The following is a 24,284-nucleotide window of genomic DNA, read 5'->3' as shown; positions in this document are numbered from 1 at the left end:
TTATTTTATTTTATTTTATTTTATTTTATTTTATTTTATTTTATTTTATACTTTGTGTTGCATGTTTGTAGATTTTTTTTTAAATTAAAGTAGCAGTGTGCTCGGGATGATCCAGTAGGTGGCAGAAAATAAACACAATTTGTTCATTCAAAGGTCGTTGAAGAAAACAAAAGGAAGGACCTCAAAACATTTAATCGATGTCCCTTTTTTATTAAACGTCAGAATTATAGGCAGAGCTTTTTATAAAATTATTTTCATTTCTTTGTTACAAGCAATTTACAGCTAGTAACGAAAAGCTTTTTTTTTTCATGTCCACGTCTGTGACGTAAATGGATGATACCATCTACTCCACAGTCACGGGGGAATAGTCACTTCAAAAATTACTCATAAGGATAAAACAATTCACCTTTAACCTCTACGATAAGAAATACACACTTCTCTTAAAGTGTAAGATGTTTCTTTTAACCCAGTAGCTTTGACACGATCCAACATGTCTGCCCCCTCTCCGGCAGCGGTCCACCGTCTCCCCCATTGCGGCTGCCGGAGCGGCCCGCCGGCTCTGAGACGTGTGCCGTGTTTGCTTACAGTAGAGCCGGATGGGAGCTTCCGCCTCGGCTGTGAGCGAGCTGTCACCGCGGGAGGATGAACAACCAGAGATGTAGCACTTTATTCCTGAAACTGAAAGGACGGAGGGGAATCATACACTGTATCTATGTGGTGGGCTTTATGGTGAGTCGGGAACTGCGGGTCTCTGTTGCTGCTTCAGGTGTCTAACTGGGTGAGATGTGAAATCAATGACACGGGCAGGCTTTCATAACTTAGGTGTGATGTCAAGTATGCAAAGGTACAGATTAGAACCGGTTCAATCTTTGTATTAGAGTATAACCCATTGACAGGAAATAATAATAATAATAATAATAATAATCATTGCTATCGCTGGTTAACGGGTGCTGTGGTAATGTGCTAATCATTGAGGAATCTGGGAATGTCAAGTTGTTTTAACATCTCTGTTTGTTTTCAGCCAGCTGCTGCAGAGGAGATTTAAATTCACAAACACACTCTGATCAATTCCTTGAAGCTTTTGTAATTAAGGAGGTTTTGGGTCACCCCCGCAGATTCTTCCAAATTAAAACCTTTCACGGTTTCAGTCATCTAATTAAAGGTGGCTAAAATAATTCAGGAAACTGACTTGAAAACTAAATGGGGAAAAAATAAATGTTACCTAAGCTTTAAAAGAATGTCATTATTGGATTGTGTTAGAACGCTGTATGAGCAGCTGTGTGCCTCCAATTAAGCATCTGGCAAAAGCTGCTTCAATCTCAGCTATGCAGAAAAACAGGATGTAGCTGCTGATTGAGTGTCTGATTTGTGCTATGTAAGCATGCCCTGAATAATTAATAGCTGTAGATTGTCTGCATGTTTCACCTGTTTCTAACCTGCTGGCTGTCACGTTTCCTGTGACTCCTCCCTCCTGCAGGGAGTGAAGCTGCTGTCTGACACACCCATGTCTCTCCAAAGCCATTCTTTTGAAGCCTGTGTATTCACAGAGTCAAAGATATGTAATTCCTACGAATATTTGCAGAGTATATCCGTAAAAGGTCTGATGAATAATTTGTCTCTTTATAATATTTTCTTCTTTGTTTTTGGTGTGACTGGTTGCCCGAACATAAATTTAGACTGGAAGTGGTGCTGATTTAAATTCAGCAGCAACACAAAGTACAAAATCTGGGAGGATATAATAATTAACTTTCTTTTCCTGTGATGAGAAATATAACTTTATCATTCTGCTATTTATCTACTGTTTTCTTACCTGTGTATTTACTTTGTTTTTTAATTATTATTCTTTGCAGTTGAAGGACTTAACTTTTTTTTCTACTACTAATTATTTTATGTTTTTATATTATTGTTTTATGGCTATCTGATAATGTTTTTATATAATGTAACTATGTTTATATACTATACGTGTTTATATTACTGCTGGATATGTGTTTTATTTTATATAATATTTTTTATGTTGGAGCTGATTTAATGCAGAGTTCTTTTTTTATTTACAAATCTTATAAGTGTATATACAGTCATATTCAATTAATTAGAATATGTGCTCAGAATAAAAACTACATTTTGAAAATAACCTTTTAGAAGATATCAAACATACTTTTCATTACACCTACATGTTGTTATTAAAAATGCTGTTATTCTTTAGGTTTTGTTTTCTTTTATTGTTTATTTTCTTATTGTTTTTGTCCTGTCCCAAAACCGAATCATTTTTTGAGATCTTCTCTTGTTTTCTGTAGGACTTGTTCGGGGTGAGCATGATCATCCCGCTCTTGAGCCACCATGTAAAGGCTCTTGGCGCGAGTCCCACAGTGGCTGGAATCGTGGGTGAGTTGTGTTTTCATAATAGTTAAGTGATATGTTACATTTCTGTGAGCTCAGCCTTCTGAAACAAACTGTCTGATGGCTACAAAAGACAAATCAGACAACATAAATGTCACATTCACAATTAGTTAGTTACTAAAACTTTACAGATCAATACGAAAAGGCCAAAATTAGTAAATTAATTCAGAAAACATTCATCTTTAACCCAATACTTAAACACAGGAGCGTGCTTTTACCAAAGACTGTCTTCTTTACGTTAGACGGCTTCACTTCATTCAACATGTTTTATTGGAATTTCTGTGACAGATCAACGCAAAATAATTATTAAGTTGGAAAGGTAAAATATTTTCATTTTGTTATTAATATTCTAACTCTAACATCTAGCCCTCTTTCTGATACCCTTCAAAAGTAACAACTATTGTGACATACAAAACCACCGAGATACGATAAACTCACAAGTCGGGTTAGAGAGCATCACGTAGGAAAGCAGCCAAGAATTACCTATTTACTTCCCACATCTGGAGGGATAACAAGAATAAAACCATAAGAAGTCCCGTTTAAACATTTTTGAAAAGCCAAACAGCTTGAGGAAGATGTTGCGATTACGAGAATGTAATATTTTAACTTGTTCGACTTCACTTAAATTTCAATTTGTGGTAGAAAACTAATGTAGCAAATCATACTGAACTCTCCATCTCCAGTTAAGAACATGGAAGTGGGAGCTTTATGTTGTGTAGAGTAATAGATTTCTGCAAGGTCAGGAAAGGTTTTCAGAGTTAATAGGAAAATGGACAGAGAACAATATTTAAAATAAAAACTGTAAAAAAAAAATAAATTGTTTTTTGAGCACGTAACATCCTAACAAAAGATGCTGTTGTCTGTTGTTCGTGGTTGTAATGTGAAAACGTTCCTGAAATTTGAAGGGTTGTGAATACATGTGTTACTGTGCAATAACCAATCTTACCATTGTGGAAAAAACACAAAATGTTTTCATTTCTTATCATGGACTATTGAGTGTGATTGACAAGGAAATGTGCATGCAATTTAAATGCAACACTTAAATGCTGTGATTTCTTTCATAACTTCTCTTCATATATTAAGATTTATTATCCATGTAAACTCAAAAAATGGAAGTTGCCCAGTTTATGACTCTGGATGCAAATCTGAATCACAAAACCAATTTTACAGTCACCTTAACTGTTTAGTAGATAGTAATCAATCAATAACTAGTATTTACACTTTTAATAGTAACAATAAAAATCTGCAAGCAAGATTTTTATTTGTAACTTGATCTATAATTTGCAGGATCTACGTATGGAATATTGCAGCTTTTCTCCAGCACAATAGTAGTGAGTATTGACTTTGTTTCTCTGTGCAGCCTCCTTTTCTGTAGGATTTCCTGGTAAACAAGACGAGCCCACTATAGTGGACAAAATGGCTGAATTCCTGGTAATTTGTGGAAACAAAAAAAAACACAAAAAAAAACACTGGTTGTTCAAGATTGATTGTGATCGCACAATGGGATCACTGTGAAGACTTTAATGCGCGTAACTGGCTCATGGTCGGCCACAAAATCCTTCTTTTAATACAGAAATCATTTCTAATTGTCTCCGCCCTTCAGAGAGCAACCTACGAAATAAACAAAATCATGAAGATGCATAATTTAAAATTTATTTTAAAAATTAAGAAAGAGCACAAAGTAAGTTTGGCATCTGCAGCTGAATTCTTAACTCCTTCTGCTGCTGCACACGGCTCCAGAAATTGGTTTAATTTTCAGGGGTCATGGGACAAATTAAGCACATAAAGAGTCATCTGTTGGTGCCCTCATGCAGGCAGACTGGATCCCTGTGAATGTTGGGATAATGTGAACAGCTGCAACCCAAAAGTTTACATCCAGAGCACAGATCGTCTCAACTGCTCCTAATTTTATTATTTCATCATTGCTGTGTGTGTGTGCGTGTGCGTGTGCGTGTGCGTGTGTGTGTGCGTGTGTGTGCGTGTGCGTGTGTGTGTGTGTGTGTGTGTGTGTGTGTGTGTGTGAGAGAGAGAGAGAGTCTAATCAAACCACAGCTGCTTGGCGCACAGAGGATGTGGAGTTTTAGTTGTTGTGCCTCTTGTTTCTGAGTCGCGTGATTTTTTTTTTTTTTACACAACTAGCATAGTTTCAGAGCAAAGTTAAAAACTTTTCTTTTCTGTACGCGCTTGTTAAGAAATATGCTTTTTATTTGTCCAACTCTGTCATTGATTGCTTAATGATACCATTATTGTCGAAGCGTATGTCGATGTGTCGTTGAACGGATCGGCGTGTGATTGGCAGGGCAGCTGGAGCGACGTGGTGGGGCGGCGCTACTCCCTGCTGACGTCTATCCTGCTGAGCGCCTGTGGTTACGGCCTGCTGGGGATTTCTACAAGCATCACTTTATTTGTCCTCGCACGAATACCTGTGGGTGAGTTTGGGGGGGGGCAAACGGCACCCAATGACCTGTTCCAAAGACTCTTGTGGATAAAACGTCTGATTTAAGCTGTATGTCCCTCTAAACACATCAGAGCCACATTTTTTCCCCCCCTGTTGTGCTTTGAAAATAACTCAAGCTCAGCCATGCTGGATTGACCTTGTGAAAATTTATTTTCCCACAGGTTCTCTACTCTGTTTAGGTGTTGACTTTAACTAGACCATTCTAATACATGGCCTAAGCCAAGTATCTACAACCTTAACAATCCAAAGAGGCATTTTGTCCCCTCTGCCCAGCAAAATAAAACTCGTTAATAGCCACAGATGTTAAACAAAATGTTAATTTTTCAGCTGGAATGTGAAATTTTGATTTGATCTCACGCCTGTTGAGTGTAACTGCTTCTCTTGCAGGATTTAACTCAATCCATCTTCATATTTTCTCTTTTCCTACTGAAGAAAATCATCCCCGCAGCATGATGCTGCCACCATCTTTCGCCACATAGATGGTGTGTTCAGTGTTGTGGACTCAATTCACTAATTAGACAACATCCTGTTGCACTTGATGAACAACCGATGACGCAAACACACGTCCCACATTTCAGATTTCCATTGATTAAAGTCTGCATTTTCTGTCTAATTATGCACTACTTTGTTTTATGTATTAAACATCAACATGTGTGTATTTTTTTTTCCAGGGCTGTTCAAACACTCCTTGTCCATCTGCAGAGCTTTGCTGTCAGACCTGGTGTCTGAATCAGAGCGCCCTCTTGTGATGGGACACTTTAATGCGGCCTCCAGTGTCGGCTTCATCCTGGGTCCTGTAGTAGGCGGCTACCTCACTGAGCACGAAGGAGGCTTTTACACCTCCTCATTTACATGTGCAGCCATCTTTCTTATCAATGCTGGTGAGCCTAAAACGCTAAATAATCTGATATTACAAAATTGCAGTCTTAAGTCTGTGTTTTTATTTCTTTGTATTCCGTCTTTGTTCTTTATACTTCAACTGATTTCAACAATTCATATATCAAAACGTTCACCTTCTTCTGGTGAATTCTAATTCTGCCATATCTTTTTTTGGTAATTTTATCTTTCATACTTCATGCAATATTTTAACATTCATCCAGATTTTGGCTCCATAGAAATGCAATAAAAACAATCAGAATTCCACAAAACTCAGCAAAAACTTTGTGCTCCTTAACAGTCTATTCGTTTTGCATACTTCAACCTAGAAACTCCTTTCAACTTTTAGATAAGTCACAAGATGTTAAGCTGTCTTCAAATGATTCAGCTTCTTGATATCTCTTTCGGTTTTTCTAAAATCAGGATTTAAGTGTTATGCAGATTTCTGTCCATTTTCAGTTTTACAATGTGTTTCAATGATGCGATCCTTCAACTTGCACAGTGTGCACCGATGCTTTTTCAAGTTTGACTGGCTTTTCACAAACAAAATGCAGCTGTTCATGCATTTTTAACCCTACGAAAATAATTTATGCTTCAAAAGATAGCCACAGGCGTCTGCTTTGAGGAAATATAAGCATCACTGCTGAAGGTCTTTTGGTTTTCTTTCAAACACTTCCTGAGCACCGGCATGTCTCCCCTTCCTCCATTTGGGCTCCATATAAAATATTTTCAGCTCCGTCTCTTTCTTTAACAACCTCAGGCGCGTCCTTTCAGCAGTTTTTCTGTTTGCTGTCTAAAGTCATGTTTGTGCTTCAGGCCTGGTGTGGCTGCTGCCGTGGAGCGAGACGATAACCGATCGAAACGCAACTAACTGCAGCAACAGCACCAGCAAAAGATGCCACGACAAATACTGCGGCAAGTCTGTGCAGAACGGCTCTCACGCAAACAACCACCACTCGGCGTCGCCGACGGAGACCGAAGCGGAGCGCAGAGCTGCTGGGAAGCCTGGCTTGAGGTGGAGGGAGGTGTCGCTCCTCCAGCCTGCGTGGAGACAGCTCACCTCCGTCAGCTCCAGGATTCACATGGTGGCCTCTTCCGACATGTGGGACCTCTTTCTGGTGCGTCTCTTGATGGCCGTCGCCATCATGCTCTACTACAGCAACTTCTCTCTGGCCATGGAGGAGCGTTTCTCGATGAAACCGAAGATGACGGGCTATCTGATCAGCTACAGCAGCACCTTGGGGGCCCTGGCCGGGTTCCTGGTGGGGCCGGTCACGCAGCTCTACAGGAACAACATGCCCGCTCTGCTGCTCCACTCCACCATGCTCACCTGTCTGCTCATTTTCCTCTACGCCGCCGCTCCGAGCGTGTGGCAGGTGCTGCTCACCTCCACCTTCTTCGCCATTTCTACCTCTATCGGACGGACGTGCATCACAGATCTGGAGCTCCAAAGGGGAGGCGTCCATGCCAGCGGGACTCTGATCGGGGCTGGCCAGTCGGTGACGGCCGTGGGCCGCGTCCTGGCCCCGCTCCTCTCAGGTCTGACCCAGGAGATCAGCCCCTGCGGTCCGTCCAGTCTGGGGGTAGTGCTCGCTCTGGCAGCTGTGGGTTTGCTCCTTGTCAGAATCCCAAAGTGGGACGGGAGGGCACTGGCAAAAACAGTGAAACTTTAAAACCGTTTCTGCAGCTGAATGACGATCTTTTGTCGAGTCGATGCAGATCCGCCACTTTTTGAAGTGCTCTTATTTGTGGCATGCAGCTGTGGCGAACAGCAGACCCTCAGCGTGAACAGAGTCTCTCACCACGGATGCCTCCGCCAAACAAATCTGCTGATGTCACGACTCGACACAAGGACCGCAGGCCTTTCTCTCAGGGACCGTGGACGTTTGCAGCTCGGAGGAAAAGGCTGCAGAGTTTCTTGTGCTTCCATAAATGCTGAAGTCGGATTTCACAGAAACGCGCAGTGAAGGCCTTAACTTTGGCTTGGTGTCCTTGTTACTGCAATAATCTACGCCGTGTTGTTAATTTAGTTCTGTCAGTACTACTTAGAGGTGCACTCGCCACTGATTTATGAAGACACAAGACCACTGAAATTGTCGTTATTGGAGATCCTCTGGTTATAGCTTTGTGACCAATTCTCGTTCTGCAAGTGTTGGAAAGGTTCGCAAGGATTTTATCCGTTTCTAATTTCTCTTTCCAAGCCATTTGTGTGCATTTAAAATGTTTCTGCTGTAAGCAGCCATTAAATATTTATATTAGGAATGTTAAGTTGTTAAAAAAAATAAATAAAAAGGGGTGGGTTACCATCTTAAAAGAAACACTAAACTTCCCATTATCTACTTTACTCCATTACACACTGATTTTTCTTTTTTACTGTTATATTTCCACTATACACATTTTTGTAGATGCTAACATAAATAAAATGGTTTATTTAAATATAGGATGTGTAGTTAATATTAAATTTAGACATATTTCTACTTATTAACATGAACCATAATTGTGAATAATGGTAGCTAAGCTATTTCAGGAACCTAAATTATGTTATTAATGCTGCTAAACAGAGCTTTGAAAAATGTTATTAGATCATGAGTTTTATTGCGGCTTTTTTAATGCATGTAGCTCAGAAGCCCTTTTCTTACTGCAAAATCACAACCGGTGTGTCCTGCAGACTGTTAACCCTAGATGGCAGGAATGTTCTTCCAAAATGATCCAAGGATAGACTTTGCATCCACACAGGCACGGTGACTGCATTAGGACCAGAAGTGGTTCAAGGCAAAGTCTCAACACTGAAAATGGTTAAGTCTTGTTCTCTCTCACTAAATCGAAGCCTGATCCAACTGCAGACATGATTGGAAATGTAATAATTTCTTTGAAGTAACTGCTTACATGCAGGCCAGTTGAATTCCAACCAGCAGCAGATTTCTTGACACATCTGCACTATTGATTATTGATTAAGACATATTGCAACGGAAGAAATGATGAGAAAAGGTCATAAAGCATGTAAAGAATGTAAAGATAATCTACCAAAGCAGAGATTATGGTTTCATCTATTTAACACATGCTGTTATAGACACATCAATTGTATTTCCTCCTTTAGCCTTATAAAACAGCTTTCATGTAGCAAAGTTGCACTATGCCTGTGTGTCATTACTTGATTTTTTTTAACATTTTTTTTTTTTTAAGTTTCATTTGCAGTTTTTACCTAAAGTCCCAGGTAAGAATTTTCACCTTTGATAAGTCATTATGATAAATTTGTGATTGTAATTTTTCACCATTTAAAAAAATTGTTCATATTATTTCGGCCATATTGACCTGTTCAAATTGTAGAAGTAGTAATGTGAAAAACCTTTACAAATTACACCTCGGTGGCACCTTTTCTTTTCTAATGCAGTGTAAATGGTGTAAAGTAAATTCAGCTTTTAACCTTAATGGCAACTGGAAATGAAGTAAATTATTTTTTTTCTTTGCACTACATATTAAACAAGTACAGCCCTAAATAATAGTAAATATTGTTCAAAATAATTGTGAAAGTTTTTTTTTTTATGTCGGAGTTCAAAATACCCTTACTGTGACGCATAAAAAAAAAAGTCCAGTTTGATTTAAAACTGTATTTTGACAGTTTATTATATGTCATATTCAGTTGATAAACACCATAATTAATCACTACAACATATTAAGATGTCTTTTAGATTTAAGGCAAAATCATTTTTTGTTGTTAAACAATTTTAACTTTAAGCTTTTCATTTTCTGAAAGAAATGCAATGCGAGTTCATCTTTTTGATGTAATTCAGCTTTTTTTCTTCCCTCTGCATATCTGCACTTCTAATCTATGTGGGCCTCGTGTGGCTGGATGGGAACTGAGTTTGCAATCGGCACTTGAATTGACTAAATATAACTATCAGCAGTATAACTGCTGTTCTACTAACTACTGGTTTCTGAAAGATAATTTAAAACACATCTAGGACTCACACAAGACCCACAGCTTTAATTTTTGAATATTTTGCAGGTACAACAAAAGTTTGTTCAGAGACTTTGGGAAATCTTTGTTCTTTTAAATGCGAAACCTTTGTGTTTTTATAGTTGAATCACTTTTTGCATTCTTCAGTTGTCTCCCATGTGTTATACAGGAGTTTGTGTTTATGAAGGTTCGTCACTGCTGTTGGTTGGACTAATGTTTTAATATTTGCAGTGCCTTTACAAAAGTGTTTGCATCAAGAAAAAAATGTGCGTGATTGTGAAATGGAAAGAAAATGATAAACGGTTTTCAAAATAATTCCAAATAAAAAACTGAACAGTCTGAAACATTTTTTGTGACGAAACTCTTGTTTTAGTTATAGCTGCAGGTTTTTGAAGAATGTTTATGGTGCCTCTGCAAATCTAGAAACTGAAGTATTTTATGTATATATTTATTTATTTTTTTTCCAAAGATGTTTACATTGTAATTCCTTGATAAAATTTATTTGACACCTTAAAACAATATAAAAATGAATAGTAAAATTTTAAATGAGACACATTGAGAGTTGTCTGACGTTCTGAAATAGCTCCTCCCCCGCAGTGCGCTGCGCTTCACTGTTCACTGTTTCACTTTTCTACGAAGTTTACCTATGAGCCGGGACTTTATCTTCAGAAAAAAGTGGAAAAAAAAAAGACCTCCAGTGTAAATTGCCCTTCATCTTTAAAAGTAAAATCAGGACTCTTCAGTTTTTTTTTTTTACAATTTGAGGTTCTATTTGATGCAGTCGTTTACTTCCTGGGGTTTCACTGCGGCCGTCTGAGCAGAGGGTTTCCAGGCGTGTTGTCTCTGGGTTCAGCTGCCCAGCTGGGCGGAGGCCTCAAAGCCCCGCGATGCTGCTGCTGCCGCCGCTGCTCCTCTTCTGCCTCGTCCTCATTTCTTACGTCATCAGCGGAGCCGTTGTTATCGTCAACAGGAGGGTCGAAGTGGCGAGGATGAGCTGGGAAGCGGGAGTCGCTGTAGGAGGAGCCAGTTCGGGGTTTGCTGTGGTCTTTGCCAAAGCTCTCACTCTGGCTTTCATTGAGGACGTCGGTGGAGGGAACTTCCTTCAGAGTTCCCAGCCTGTGAAGAGGCATCATGGCTCCGGACGAGGAGCGTTTGGGCTGGCTGAATCGAAAGCGCCGGGTAGGATAGGCTACTTCCGACATGGTTTCATGGTCATCTGAGAATAGAAGGACGGGAAACATGAAGGAAAAATTATAAAGCAGCAATTAGAAGAACAGACGTTTGTGCTTTCTCTAACATTTTCCTTCCACTTCACAGGCATCTTCTATTTGTTGGCCATATTTTAATATGTTGATATTTACTGTGAGTAGGGCTATTAAATGGGTCTCTACACTTTTGTCCAAACAATTTGGTGTCTAATGAAAATGGCATCTGAGCAAGGAAGAGAAATAATTTCTAAAACAATTGGTTGCACTGGATCTTGTTTCTGATCTTCAAAGTAAAAAGGGGAATTGAAACAAATTAACCTGAGCATTTTTGTATTTTCTCTAGCAAAAACTGCTTATTTTTCTTTTGCGCCCGGTTTACACTTTTTCTGGTTCAGATCACATAAAATTTCAATAAAATACATCTATATTTGTTGCTGTGGCATCAGAAAATGTGAGAAAAGTAATGACTGACTCAATACATTTGCCTAATTAGTTTCCTAAATCTTGAAAAAAAAATTGGGTTTGTAAGTTTAGTTTTAGAAGCTTACCTGCATAACTCCGCCTCGCAGATGGATATTTTGACCCCAGACTCTGTCCAGTAGGAAGTGAGAAATATTTCTGAGAGTCTGGAATCTGGGAATAAAGGTACAAAACAGATAATTGGCATGCCTGCAAGGGGATTTGTTTTAACATTTACTGATTACATCATAATTAGGAATGTGTAGATATTTACAAATGTGCTTTAACTTTGTCGAGACCCCTAAGATCGTCCGTTTTTATAGAAGTAAACTTAAACATCAGCAAACCACAAAAAAAAACACAAAAACTGCTGTAATTGAAAAAGATCTTGACAGTTATTTAGTTTCAACACAGCTGTAAACAAATGAAATATTCAATTCTCAAATATACTCATGAATTCCCCAATTCATTTAACAGAGTCAATGAAATTCAGATCCATAAAATGTCAAAATTAGAACCTGGCGAGTAACGATGGATTTTAAGCTTTAGCCACATGACAATAAATAAATAAATAAATACTATCACTTACGCAAATTTTCTAAATTTACAGTATTAACATTAAATTGCACCAAATTCAATTAAGACTAATTATTTTTTTATGGTTTGGGCTAATGTTCACTACATGAGAACTAAATTCTGAATTATAATTATATTATGCATATTATCATATCATGCAGCCAAAACAGAAAAAAAAACAAATAAAGGCAATTTATCTTAATATATTAGATTTATATTAGAAAATATTCCACGTACTTTGCTGTTGGGACTGATCAAAGTCACCTAAGAAACGATGTGACTTATCAAAGATTGTTTTCAGATTTCATTCATTTGGATTTTTTTTTTAGTTGTCCCTTCTATAATTTCTACCAATGTTGCAAAAAGAATCATAGTTCGGTTACAAAAGCAAAACATTTTTTTTTAAGTATGGCAGCATTTGGAAGAATTAGTGAAATCCTGAATTAGAGCTCACCGCTGACTGAAAGCTGCCGGGTCGGAGGCTCCGGCGGATGCTGGCGTGGCGTCTGATCAGGATCTCTCTGGGCTGGTTGTCGTTGGGCAGAGCGTACTTACTCGTAAACGCCACCGTCTGAAAACATAAACACAAAGTAAGGTGACGTTATTCGCACAGTTGTGGCTGTTATGAAGGGCTTTTTTCACACATTTGATCAAGTTTGGCTTCTGTGGACATTTGCAGAAGTCAAAAATGCAGCTCCACTGCCTGCATCGTCCTCTGGAGACAACCAAGGCTCTGATAGATAAACCATTAAGTGCTCTCTTTCAGGGAAGACAGCATTCTTTGAAGCTCGGATTACTCAACCACCAAAACTGACCACACCTGTCTGAGCAACAGGGGGGAAGTTTCTGTGTTTGAGCTTTGCAACCATAAAATTATCCTCCATGATGCAAAACTATCATTTCATATATATATATATATATATATATATATATATATATATATATATATATATATATATATATATTATAACAGAAAACATGCAACAGAAAACATGACGTACTATCACATATGGAATTATTGAATCAAAATTATTTTCTTAATTACACCTTAAATATCTAAGCAAAAAGTTTAAGGCTGACAGTTTTCAAAGCTCCTCAGCAATATCATTTTTAAAAATAAAAAAAGGACATTAGTTCATAATGGACACTGTTTAAAAAGAACAACGCACAATACAGGACTGTAAATATTTCAATTAAAACTACCAGCCCAACCAGAAAACCAGGAAGCTTGTTTTCCGTTTGTCTGCACATCAGAGTCTTTTAAGGGATGATGTCATTGTCACTGGTGGAAAAGTACTGCCACAGACACACCATCGTTATGCAAAACAAGCCCAGTTTCAGTGCTTGGAGTTTTCACATGTCACTAACATGACTCTGATGAAGCTCCATTTACTGGGCCAGACCTGTGTAAAAAAAATGTTTATAGATGGACTTAGAGGATGTTCTGGTTTCCATGTTGACTTTGTGAATTTTATCCCATTTAATTTCCACAAACACATCAGTGGGACCCATTAACATCTGAATAAATTAGATTTGCTCTAAAAAGTCTTACAACTCCTTATCTAATAGTTCAAAACACCAAGTATATATTTTTGTGAGTTAATACACACAGTACAAATGAGTGTGAAAAATATCACATTCTCACTATTGAGCATAGAAGAGGATGTGATGTCACGGCGGTCTCTCTTCCAAAGCTATTGACAACCTTCCTGGATTGCACGGCGTCATGATTTATTTGAAATGTGGAGAAATTTGAAACAATTCTGGTGGATTATTTAAAGTTTGTCACTGGGTCTACCAGTTGGATTTATAACAAGATAAAACGGAAACGGTTCCCCAGACAGCAAATGAAAATTATTCCATGGACTGATTCTGACAAATAAATGACCAAATCCTAATAGCAGTGATGTTTTTACTGTCCATCTTACCCGTTGCCTGATCTTGTACATGTTCTTGGAAAGGAGGTTGTGCATGTTTTTCAGGTCCTCAGCCATGAATGCCTTCTTTGGTTTAGCAAATTCCTTCTTCTCTTGTCTAAATAAAAATAAGAAAAAAAGATATATTAATTCAGAAAGAACGGTAACTAGTTAGGCGCCAGCTGATCTGACCAAACAGTAAGGAAGCTGTGTGGTTTTAGGATCAAGGTTTCGTACTGAAGGGATACGAGGGAAGGAGCAGCACTGATGTCCCCAGAAACCGTGTCCAGGATCTCCATGGCGTTCTGCAGCTCCAGCTTCTTGTACAACGCCACAATGCTGGACTCGGCCCTGCTGTCTCGGATCAGGACCCTACGTAGTATTCGGTTGTTGAACTTCATGAATCTAGGATTGGGATAAGGAATTTTGTTTGTATGAAATAATTTTCTCATCCTAAGATGCATGAACACAGGCTAAATTTCTGTAGTTCTGTATCGATACATAAAACCTGACCGCTCTATATGTAAGCGTCATGTTCAGAGCATGTTTCGACTGGTTAAAACTAATCCACTGCTAGACCAGTCTCACAAGGTCTGCTAGGGAACCTAGCAGACCTTGCAGATTCCCTAGCAGGAATGTCCCCTAGCAGGACATTCCCCTGCTAGGGGAATGTCGACACAGCCGAGAGCAAGAGGAAGAAAGGGGGGGGACAACAAAAGAAAATTAAGATGAAAAGAGCAGCATATACAAAAATACGGTAACTAATTTTGAGCAGAAGGAAATTGTATATATTTTCTTTGTTGACTGCTGAGGCCGAACACGACATTTCCTCACCTCTCCATCAGGAACACACACTGCTAAAAATGATGTGAAAGACAGTTTTTTAACGGCATTTTATATTGTTGGCATGTTTATGAGCAAAATCATAAACATGCCAACCTGTTAAACAACAGTTTAAGCAGAATTAGGACACCAGAGTTACTCACTTGTCCTTCCAGTAGAAGTGACTCCACTGTCCACAGAGATCCTCTATTCCTGCCATCGTGTGCTCCATGAGCTGAAAGTGACAAAGAGCGTCTCAGCACTTCCTTGTGAACACACACACACAAGCACACACAGTAGGTGATAAGAATAAATGCCTGCGTTATACCCTGCTGTGAATCTCTACATTGATGGTCTCTACGTCGCGGTTGGTCCTCCGTACGTTGATGAACTCAATCAGAGGTCGGATACTGATGCCCTGCAGAGAGAAACAAAAAAACACTTTTAAAATGTTTCAAATGAGCCTGGATTTATATGATGATGTCAATTAGAAATTATTTGATTTTTTATATGAATTGAAAGGCACAAATATTTGTATTTCAATATAACTCGCGTATTCGCCTCTCACCCAATGAATGCTCGAGCCAGGCATTAACCAGCTTTTTATTTTAACCAGATAACATTAAATTGTTAGACTGCTAGAATTACTTTACGAAAAGCAGAGCACAAAAAAAATTCAGCATGATAAGCAGCTTAAATGGTACTAAATTTAATATGTTTCTATCATGTTGATATGCATCAAATTAATATGTTATTGTGGCAGCAAGAGGAATAAAAGTTGATTTTTTTTTTCATAGTAATATGATATTTTAGCTCGGCTGCACAGTGGCACAGTTGGTAGAGCTGTTGCCTTGCAGCAAGAAGGTTCTGGGTTTGATTCCCAGCCCGGCGTCTTTCTGCATGGAGTTTGCATGTTCTCCCTGTGCATGAGTGGGTTTTCTCCGGGTACTCCTGGTTTCCTCCCACAGTCCAAAAACATGACTGTCAGGTTAATTGGCCTCTCCAAATTGCCCCTAGGTGTGAGTGTGTGTGTGTTTGCATGGTTGTTTGTCCTGTGTGTCTCTGTGTTGCCCTGTGACAGACTGGCGACCTGTCCAGGGTGACCCCACCTCTCACCCTGACCGTTAGCTGGAGATAGGCACCAGCCCCCCTCCCAACCCCACTAAAGGACAAGGGTGTAAGAAAATGGATGGATGGATGGATATTTTAGCTCAGTGATAATACTGTGAGAATCCAATATCACTCATTAAATCCAAACCTCCCAACATTTCTGGATAGTTTTAGTGTCACAATGTGCTACTAGTTCATGAAAATATGCCAGAACTGGCGTCAGTGAAACATTTTCAATAAATTAACCTGGTAGGGGAACAGTGAACCCCTAACATTACCGATAAACAGTGGCGGAGCTAGACTTTTAAAGTTGGGGGGGGCCAGGACTACCTCTGGGGGGGCAAAATTTTAAATGTGTGTGCATATATATATATATATATATATATATATATATATATATATATATATATATATATATATATATATATATATACATTACTAACAATATACAGATGTTGTTAGTTATCATACTAACAATATCTGTCAGAGAATCATCTCTGATCTGGACGCTTTAATGGACCAGAGGCTTTGGAGCGTCCAGCAGCTGATCCGCTTCTGCTGGTTTTTCTTCCGCTGAGGGAAGTCAGTGCGGGATCAGGAAACGATCAGAGTTCTGTCGTCTGCTAATCACGTCATTTTGTGAATTGTTACCTGATTTCAAAAACATTCTCGCAGAGAAATACTAAATGTTTCGTTGGATGACTACAAATTGGAAATAAAATGTTTTTTTTTCTTTGACGGTCAACAAAAAAACTCTAGGGCCACCTCTGCTCCAAACTACGAACATTGTCGGCCCCTCTTCGGTTTTTTCTCTTTTTTGTGGAGGATCAACTTATTGATGTTTTACCATCACCACCAGGTATAAAATGTGCTTCAGCCTTTGAGTTGCACCACAGCGCAGCACAACTGAAACATCCAGGAGAAGAATATCAGCTTGTTGTTATGAGTATAAAGGAGGCTGGTATCGCGCCTGATCTAAATCTATGTATTTATGTCACATTTATGTCACTTATATAAAGTTTTATACATTTTCTTTTCATATATTTATTATTGTTTTTCTTCTTTAGATATTAGGTTGACTTAGAATGATTCCAAATAATGTGCAGGAATAACCTGGTGCTGTTACATGTCAATCATCAGGGGGGGCCACTGGGGGGGCCAATCAGATGACAGGGGGGGCACTGGCCCCCTGCCCCCCCCCCCCCCCTGGCTCCGCCACTGCCGATAAAGGAATGTTATATAGACAAATTACACCAGCAAAATGTATTTAATTATTTTTATTTGTGTCTTTTGTGTTTATCCTTTCATCTACAATCAATCATTTTATTGATCTTGCTATGCAGTACTTTAGCGCTGTTTGTCGTAAATTGCTTTATCAATAAAGTTGACACTGACAAAAGCCAAGTCTAAAAGTCTGACTATGCCATCACTAAGTGTAAAGGTGTTTCTCTGAAAGCTTTCACATAAACATATATTATACATGTTGTTATAATGACTGATCTACTCACTTCCTAACTTCAGCAGATCTGATTATGATTTGCAAAGCTTTGGGTCAGCTTCTAGCGAGCTTCAACCACAGCAGTTCAGTTTTATCCACAGACTTCTACGTGAAACTGAAAAACTCTTACCTGGAGAAACACCGTGAAGAGGATGACTGCGATGGTGGCGGTGATGAACAGCTGTTTTCGGCCAATACTGTCCGGAAGCGTGAAGGCCAGAGCGAAGGAAATGGCGCCCCGCAGTCCTCCGTAGGCCAAACCGAACTGATCTTTCATGTTGAAGGGGATGGTTCGGAAAGGGTTAATGATCTGACTCAGGACCAAAACACCTGGAGGAGGAGAAAAAAATAAAATAAAAAATAAATAAATTTTATTTATTTATTTTAATTAATAAATAAAATGCATTTCTTTATATATATATATATATATATATATATATATATATATATATATATATATATATATATATATATATATATATACATATCAAACTTCTGTGTAAATCAAACTTCTGTGAAATCAAACTGTCCACTTAGGAAGCAACACTGATTGACCCGACCAGGGTCCTCGTTGTCAATCAGTGTTGCTTCCTAAGTGGACAGTTTGAATTACTTGGAGTTATATTGTGTTGTTTAAGTGTTCCCTTTATTTTTTTGAGCAGTATATATATATATATATATATATATATATATATATATATATATATATATATATATATATATATATATATATATATATTTGCTGAAAATGTTAGCAAAAATAAAACTTAAATTTTGACTGTTTGAACTTTTGGGCTCAGGTTAGTTCTTGAAATAATAATTTTAAAAATACAGAATTTTTATGTAAATACGACAGGATAGCTGTGTGGACAAATTAATATGGCCACTGAAATCTTACTGACAGAAAACCAGAACACCTGAAAAAATATCCAATCATCTTACAGTATTAACTGAAAGGCATTTTATAGTTTGAAGAGTATTGGGCTAGAGTTATACAAGAGCACATTTCTCATTTTTTGTATTTTAAAATCTCTTTTCTGTTTTACTCCTCAGAACAAATCTATTTAGTTGGACATGCCTACGAAACTGGTTCGATTTAAGGCTAGCAATGATCATGTTATAAAACGGAGGCACTCTGAAATTTAGCCATTTCCTTCTAAAACATTTAATTGTGCTTGTTAGTTAGAAAATTATTTCTTAAAGTCAAAAAATGTGGAGCCAAAACCTAAACCATAACTTTTAAAGGTTTCTGCACCTTTCTCATACCAATCTCGTAATTACACTAACAGATTCACGTTATTACCACCACGCCTTGCATCCTGCTTACCCAGACCTCTCCATAAAAAGGTAAACAGCAACGTGAAAAGGATGTAGCCCCAGTTCCACTCATGCTTGGTCGTTACGGTGGCGACGCCCAAAAAGAAGAAGATGAGGGTCTCCGAGATAGAGCTGAGCATCTTGACCACGTGCCGGATGGTTGTGCAAGAACGCTGGGAAACGTTCTCCTCGACATAGTACTTCATGGTGAGGGCACAGCAAACAATGCTGCATCAAACAGTTACAGCTTTTGGAGTCATTGAGGTTAAAGTAGTTGACAGTTCAAATATGTGAATATGCAACACCGTTTCAAAGCCACTCACGCCATGATGGAGGAGATGGCAAAGAGCTCGGCCACCAGGTACGCCAGGTAGCTGAACATGAAGATGAAGAGGGGCTCGATTTCTCGGACCTTGGAGGTGAATCTCGTTGTGAAGGCGGCCACAAAACCAAAAAGGATGCCGAAGCCCATCCCCCCAAGGCCGACCACAAAGAACCTCGCCACTCCCAAGAACACATCTTCGGGCTCCACCACCTCCATCTCTGCCACAAAGGAGAACATGTTGTACAACACCTGAAAACAGGCAAACATAGAAGCTCTCAGAGATCATGGAAATGGTTAGAAACTGTGGTGTCTAATTTTCAAATGTATTCATTTATTTGGTAGGGACAATGCACGTTAAAAGTTTTCTAAAATGAAACAGAAATGGCCAAAAGGCTTTTTTTTTTGTCTGTGGTTCCTGAACAATGTGCAATTTGTCCAGTTAAAAACAAACAAGGCAAAATTAAAATGACTTACAGACATTTTGCCAATAAATACAATCAGTACAAACAGCAAATACTAATCCCTGATGGTTGAAAAGGTTGTTGCGATTGTTTCGGTCTCATTCAACCAAGATTCTTATGATGACAAATCAGCTCAAGGCAGAGTAATATTTTAACCAGATGTCATCATATCACCCTGAGAACTAAATATTTTTTTAGGTGGCTTCAAATTTTTGTGAATAGCTTTTCACACAGTAGTAAGCACTTTTCACAAATGAAAAAAAAAACTTTCATGTAGAACTGTGGGCTTGTGTTCCTTAAAAAAGGTCTCTATCATGATCAATACATTAAAAAGTTGATATTTCTAACACTGCCTTGTCAGGTTGTGTGTGGTAACGACAGTGCTGTTTGTATTTGCATACGAATGTCAGTAATACAATAAGCAAACACATTCCCAGCCAAAAGGCAACACTCGAAACAAAACTGCCCCCCTGCTAAATGAGGAGTAAACCAGGTGGTCGTATGTAAATCTTGGGAGAATCTTATAATTGGTGAAAACAACTGCTCCTAGTTTTAGCTTGTAGGCAAAGTGTCAAATGTGTGACCATCCTTACTCCTGGGCTTCCCTACTGACCCAATGTAACGTTTGTTTTCTGTTTAATCTACTGTATGCTAAACAAAACGGTGACGAACTCAGTGAAAGGAGAACTGGTTTACAGAGCTGGGCTTGGTCGGAGTGTTTGAACATAAAACGAAGGGAACAGGAGTGGTGGCGGAGGAGGAGGGGGGGGGGGGGGTATGAGCTCACTTCAGTCATGTAACAGACGATATGTGCATGTGTTGACTCCTCCCACGCTACCAAACGCACATGCAACTGTGACCTCAGAAACAGGTTTGGCAGCATCTGAGCAAACAAGCTCTGAATGAGGCTGACATGACACATTTGTTTCGATTCTCAAATATCCTTTGTCCCCCCCCCCACTGGTTTATCTGTATGGTCATCATGCCTGTGGGCCAGCATTTCTCCCACGCGCATTATGTTGTCACGCATGTACCCTAACTCCAAAAAAGTAAAATTGAGAAAGTGTTATTATGGCGATGTAACCCGAGTTGAACCTTTTGAGTGCAGAAGAACAGAGAAATCTTGCTCACTCCACAATGGTAGATGTGTTGTTTCATGTGCTAGAAGGGTTTTAAATGACAGGAGCGGTAAAACAGTTATAATGACGAATTAAAACCTTTGAAATAACATAAAGAAATAAATATTCCTGTAGGACTGGAATGTGTTTATGTGGAGACAAGTGCCATTTTGCTTAACACTAATTGCATACTGTGTTTTCAAACCAAATAGTGACACAGAACAATCCCAATAAGGGCAGCAGGTCTCAACGTTAACAGGAAGCATCAGAAGCATTCTCGCTCACCACGGTGACGGCGTCGTTAAAGAGACATTCTCCGAACACCAGGATGTAGAGCTGCTCGTTCACAGAAATGTCCTCAAAGACGTTGAGGACCGCCACAGGGTCCACTGCCGAGATGATGGCGGCAAACAGCAGGTTCTCCTGGAGGTTGATGTCCTGCACGCCGAACGCCTCGATGTGGCATATCGCGAACAGGGACATGCCGATGCCGATGCTGTTCCAGAGGGTCCCCACCACTGCAAACCACAACACCTGCACACCGGAGGAAGAGCACAGGTCATTAGGTGCAGATGAGTGGAGACATGGGAATGTGGTTGAGTCGTTTGCTCACCGTGCCCACGTTCTCGAAGAACAGCCTGGTGGGCAAGAAGTAGCCTGAGTCCAGGACGATAGGGGGGAGCATGTAAAGGAAGAAGACATTGCTGCTGAGAGCAGCCGGAGGCTCCTCGTGGACTGAGTGCATGATGGCGCCAACAATCAGACCGATGCCTATGAGAAGGCATGACTCTGGCACCCAGATCGTTATCTTGTGATACACATGAAAACCTGAAAGAAAAAAAGAGGAAGATGTGACTTTGGTGTAGCACTTCCTGCAACTCAATAAGTTATAAAATCATTTCAAAGTTATTTCAATGATTTGATTAAAACAAAGCCAAACATTATGTAGACTTGTTACATAAAGAGTAAAAGGGTTCAAGTGCTTATTTTTGTTCATTTTTGCTGTCTTGGCTTTCAGCTAATAAAAAGCCCAGGTTAATTTTCTCAACAAATGAAAATATTAAATACCAGTTAAGGAAAATTATTTTAAATGCAACTGGGGGGGGAAGACTGCTGAATTGACAGCTGAAGCAGACAATCATGAATACCCTTTGTAAAGACGGTGGGGCAGGGCTAAACCACAGCCCATATGGATGCGGATGTCACAGGTTCGAGTCCCAGCCCGATGGCCTTTACTGCATAATGTTTTCAGAAAAATTAAGATCCCAGAGTCTGCAGAACGATTGGGAAGCCACAGAATACAAGTTGCTTGAGGTCTAGTGGGCATTCTCCACAGTTGATGACGATTTAATGCTTCATTTTACTTACAGGCTTTGTGGAGATGATGAGGGCTCGGCCCCTGCCCACACTGATAAACGTGTCAATACCTGCTTTACAAGTGGTACCTATTTGTAATTGCAATAAACTTGCCAGAAGCTGACCTGACCTAAACTCCATAGAGACTCTGTAAAGTAATGTCAAGAGGAAGATGAGAGCGACTGACCCAACAGTGCAGATGAGGTGAAGGCTGCGGCTTCTTTAACATCACAACAAACCCACACAAGTATAGAACGTAAAATCTTCATCGATATACGTTTCAGCAGTTTGGTATCTCTGTATTAAAATATATTATTTTGTTCTTGTGCAGTATTTACATTTTCTGGAAAGCAACATTTTTGGGTTTTCATTATCTATAATCCATAATCCAAAACAAACTCAATAACTTTATTTTTAATGAATTTGAATGGGCTGAATTATTCAGAGAAGTGTATGTACAACAAGCTTATATTTGACATCGGAGCAGCTATAAATTTCACATACTCACCGATTTTTGCGAACGAGGCCAGAAGCATCCATAACGTGATCTCAAACGGGATTTGTATTCTGGGATAGTCCATAGTGAACACAGGTAAATTTGAAGGCACATCCTCTGGATAAGCCTGGGGTCCATTATCGGGCTTGGTCGGGGGCAAAATTGTGGCCCCTGCATTTGGTTTATGTGAAGATTCTCCGTTACAGTAATCAGGAAGACTTAAAAATGTGCAGGTAATAAGCACAGCAAGCGCTCGTTTGGTGGAGCTGTAATTCATGGTGCGCAAAGGACGCAGTATAAGCTCCAGTATGAACACCGTGAAGGTTGAAACACAATCACTCCATCGTTAGTCAACAAAATATGTAAAAATAAAATAAAATAAAAACGAACACCACTTCTGTTTTAAAAAATTGCTGAAATTAAATAAAAACTAAAAGTATTCTTCAGAAACAGTGATGAAGAAAAAAAGGGAAAGGAGTATGGTGTTGTCTTTTTCTACCTGCGGGTCTGAACACCTGTGCTTCACCTGAGTCCATGAGTTCCGATATTGACTGGGTGCGGCCACGAGCCTCCCTCTGATAGGCTGTTATCTGATGAAGGTTAAAAAAAAAAAAAAAAAAAAGGTGGCACCTGCTGTGTTTCTGCAGGGCTCACACGAAGCAGTTTCGGTCAGCAGCAATGTTTCAATTCTCAAAAATCAACTGAAGTTACTGAAATAGATCTATATGACTGATTAAAGCTTACACAGACTGAAATTAGTAGATTTGATTGCTTGAAAATAAAGAAAACTACGAAGAAAAAATAGAATATTGTGGCTGAAGTATTTTTCTGCCCATTTACAGTATCACATTTTTTTCATTTTATTTTGTATAATTTTTCCCAATAATTTACTTAAACAATCTCACGTGATAAATTTACTCATGCTTATGTTATTTATTGGTAATGTTCCCTGAGTGTTTTCATCTGTTTTATTTGCGTCCCCATCCATGCACCACATACAGCCCCAGATGTGGTCACCGTGCGATTAGAGCAGACTGTTGTTGTATTTAATCAACTAATACTGTTGTCTTCAATTCCTTGTTAATAACACCAACATAACTTTCATTTTTTATAAGTCTTTATGTCAAATTTTAGGGTTTTTTATTTTTATTGACTGAATTTAGCAACAACAATAATTATAAATACCACTGCAACCAGTACATTTTGATTAAATATCCAAAATAATATTCTTCTGTCATCAAATTATTTAAATGTCTAAATAATTTAGAATGCATTTGCTAAAAAGAATAAAAGCTTTGTCTGATAACCCTTACTTATTCATCCAAAGATTATCTTCAGTATGACTGCATTGTATTTTCACATATTGAAAATATCCATAATTCAAGCTTTTGTCAACAAAATAGCATTTAATCTAATTCACAATAACCTAAAATGCTTCGTTTCAATTTTTTATTAAAACTTTCCAGGTGTTAACTATCATAGAAAAAGCATCCTTCTTTCCAGGATAGTTGACACCCCAGATTTATACATGTTTCAGGTTTCAGATGTCCTAAAAAATGTTTTCCTCTAGAATGAACACTCTGGATATCTGACAATAAAGTAGAAGAAATCAACAATACAACTATAAACAGTGACAGTACTCATTTCACCTGTTTAAATCAGAATTTCACAATAGATTGCAAAAAAAGTGATTAAAAAGTATTTTTTCACCAGACTATTGTATAATCAATATTCAAATCAATGCCTGAATTTATTTCAAGTAAGTTAATATGTTTTTCCACCATTTAAATATACTGTGTCACATATATTCCCCCTTTTTTTAACTACTTTAAATCTATAACAACAGGGTTGTATCTGAAAAGTATTATTTTTCTTTTATTCCATTCATTATTGTTTTAGTAAGAAATATGTCTACATAGCAACATACTCGAAT

At 38.6% G+C, this 24,284-nt stretch overlaps 2 protein-coding genes across 2 annotated transcripts; one reads left to right on the top strand and one right to left on the bottom strand.

The window, feature by feature from the left end:
* Positions 1-87: 87 nt before the first annotated feature.
* Positions 88-10,033, top strand: slc67a2 (solute carrier family 67 member 2). Its single transcript, XM_008434678.3, has 6 exons — positions 88-729; positions 2,295-2,382; positions 3,685-3,728; positions 4,697-4,826; positions 5,527-5,736; positions 6,548-10,033. The coding sequence occupies exons 1-6, from the start codon at positions 643-645 to the stop codon at positions 7,402-7,404; spliced, it is 1,416 nt and encodes a 471-aa protein (XP_008432900.1). The 5' UTR covers positions 88-642; the 3' UTR covers positions 7,405-10,033.
* Positions 10,034-10,173: 140 nt separating this feature from the next.
* slc9a2 (solute carrier family 9 member 2) lies at positions 10,174-22,953 on the bottom strand. Its single transcript, XM_081601989.1, has 13 exons — positions 22,364-22,953; positions 21,113-21,327; positions 20,785-21,033; positions 18,919-19,169; positions 18,606-18,823; positions 17,409-17,608; positions 14,999-15,088; positions 14,835-14,905; positions 14,086-14,253; positions 13,861-13,966; positions 12,387-12,503; positions 11,446-11,530; positions 10,174-10,905 (listed from the first exon to the last, which is right to left on the bottom strand). Exons 1-13 carry the CDS (start codon positions 22,626-22,628, stop codon positions 10,490-10,492), a joined length of 2,451 nt encoding a protein of 816 aa, XP_081458115.1. The 5' UTR covers positions 22,629-22,953; the 3' UTR covers positions 10,174-10,489.
* Between the last annotated feature and the right edge of the window lie 1,331 nt (positions 22,954-24,284).

Source organism: Poecilia reticulata, chromosome 2, assembly GCF_904066995.2.
Source record: "Poecilia reticulata chromosome 2, P_reticulata-male-v2, whole genome shotgun sequence".
NCBI classification, from domain to species: Eukaryota; Metazoa; Chordata; class Actinopteri; order Cyprinodontiformes; family Poeciliidae; genus Poecilia; species Poecilia reticulata.
Note: the sequence above shows the minus strand (reverse complement) of the source record. Positions and strands in the feature narration are given on the sequence as shown.

Bases quoted from the DNA above. Each gene is read 5' to 3' on its own strand.
- slc67a2 (XM_008434678.3), top strand. From the start codon at position 643: ATGAACAACCAGAGATGTAGCACTTTATTCCTGAAACTGAAAGGACGG. The intron at 2,383-3,684 runs GTGAGTTGTGTT...TATAATTTGCAG, and splicing joins CACAGTGGCTGGAATCGTGG to GATCTACGTATGGAATATTG. The intron at 5,737-6,547 runs GTGAGCCTAAAA...TTTGTGCTTCAG, and splicing joins CATCTTTCTTATCAATGCTG to GCCTGGTGTGGCTGCTGCCG.
- slc9a2 (XM_081601989.1), bottom strand. From the start codon at position 22,628: ATGAATTACAGCTCCACCAAACGAGCGCTTGCTGTGCTTATTACCTGC. The intron at 17,609-18,605 runs GTAAGCAGGATG...CTCCTCCTCCAG, and splicing joins CTTTTTATGGAGAGGTCTGG to GTGTTTTGGTCCTGAGTCAG. The intron at 10,906-11,445 runs GTAAGCTTCTAA...TTCTATTCTCAG, and splicing joins TGCGAGGCGGAGTTATGCAG to ATGACCATGAAACCATGTCG.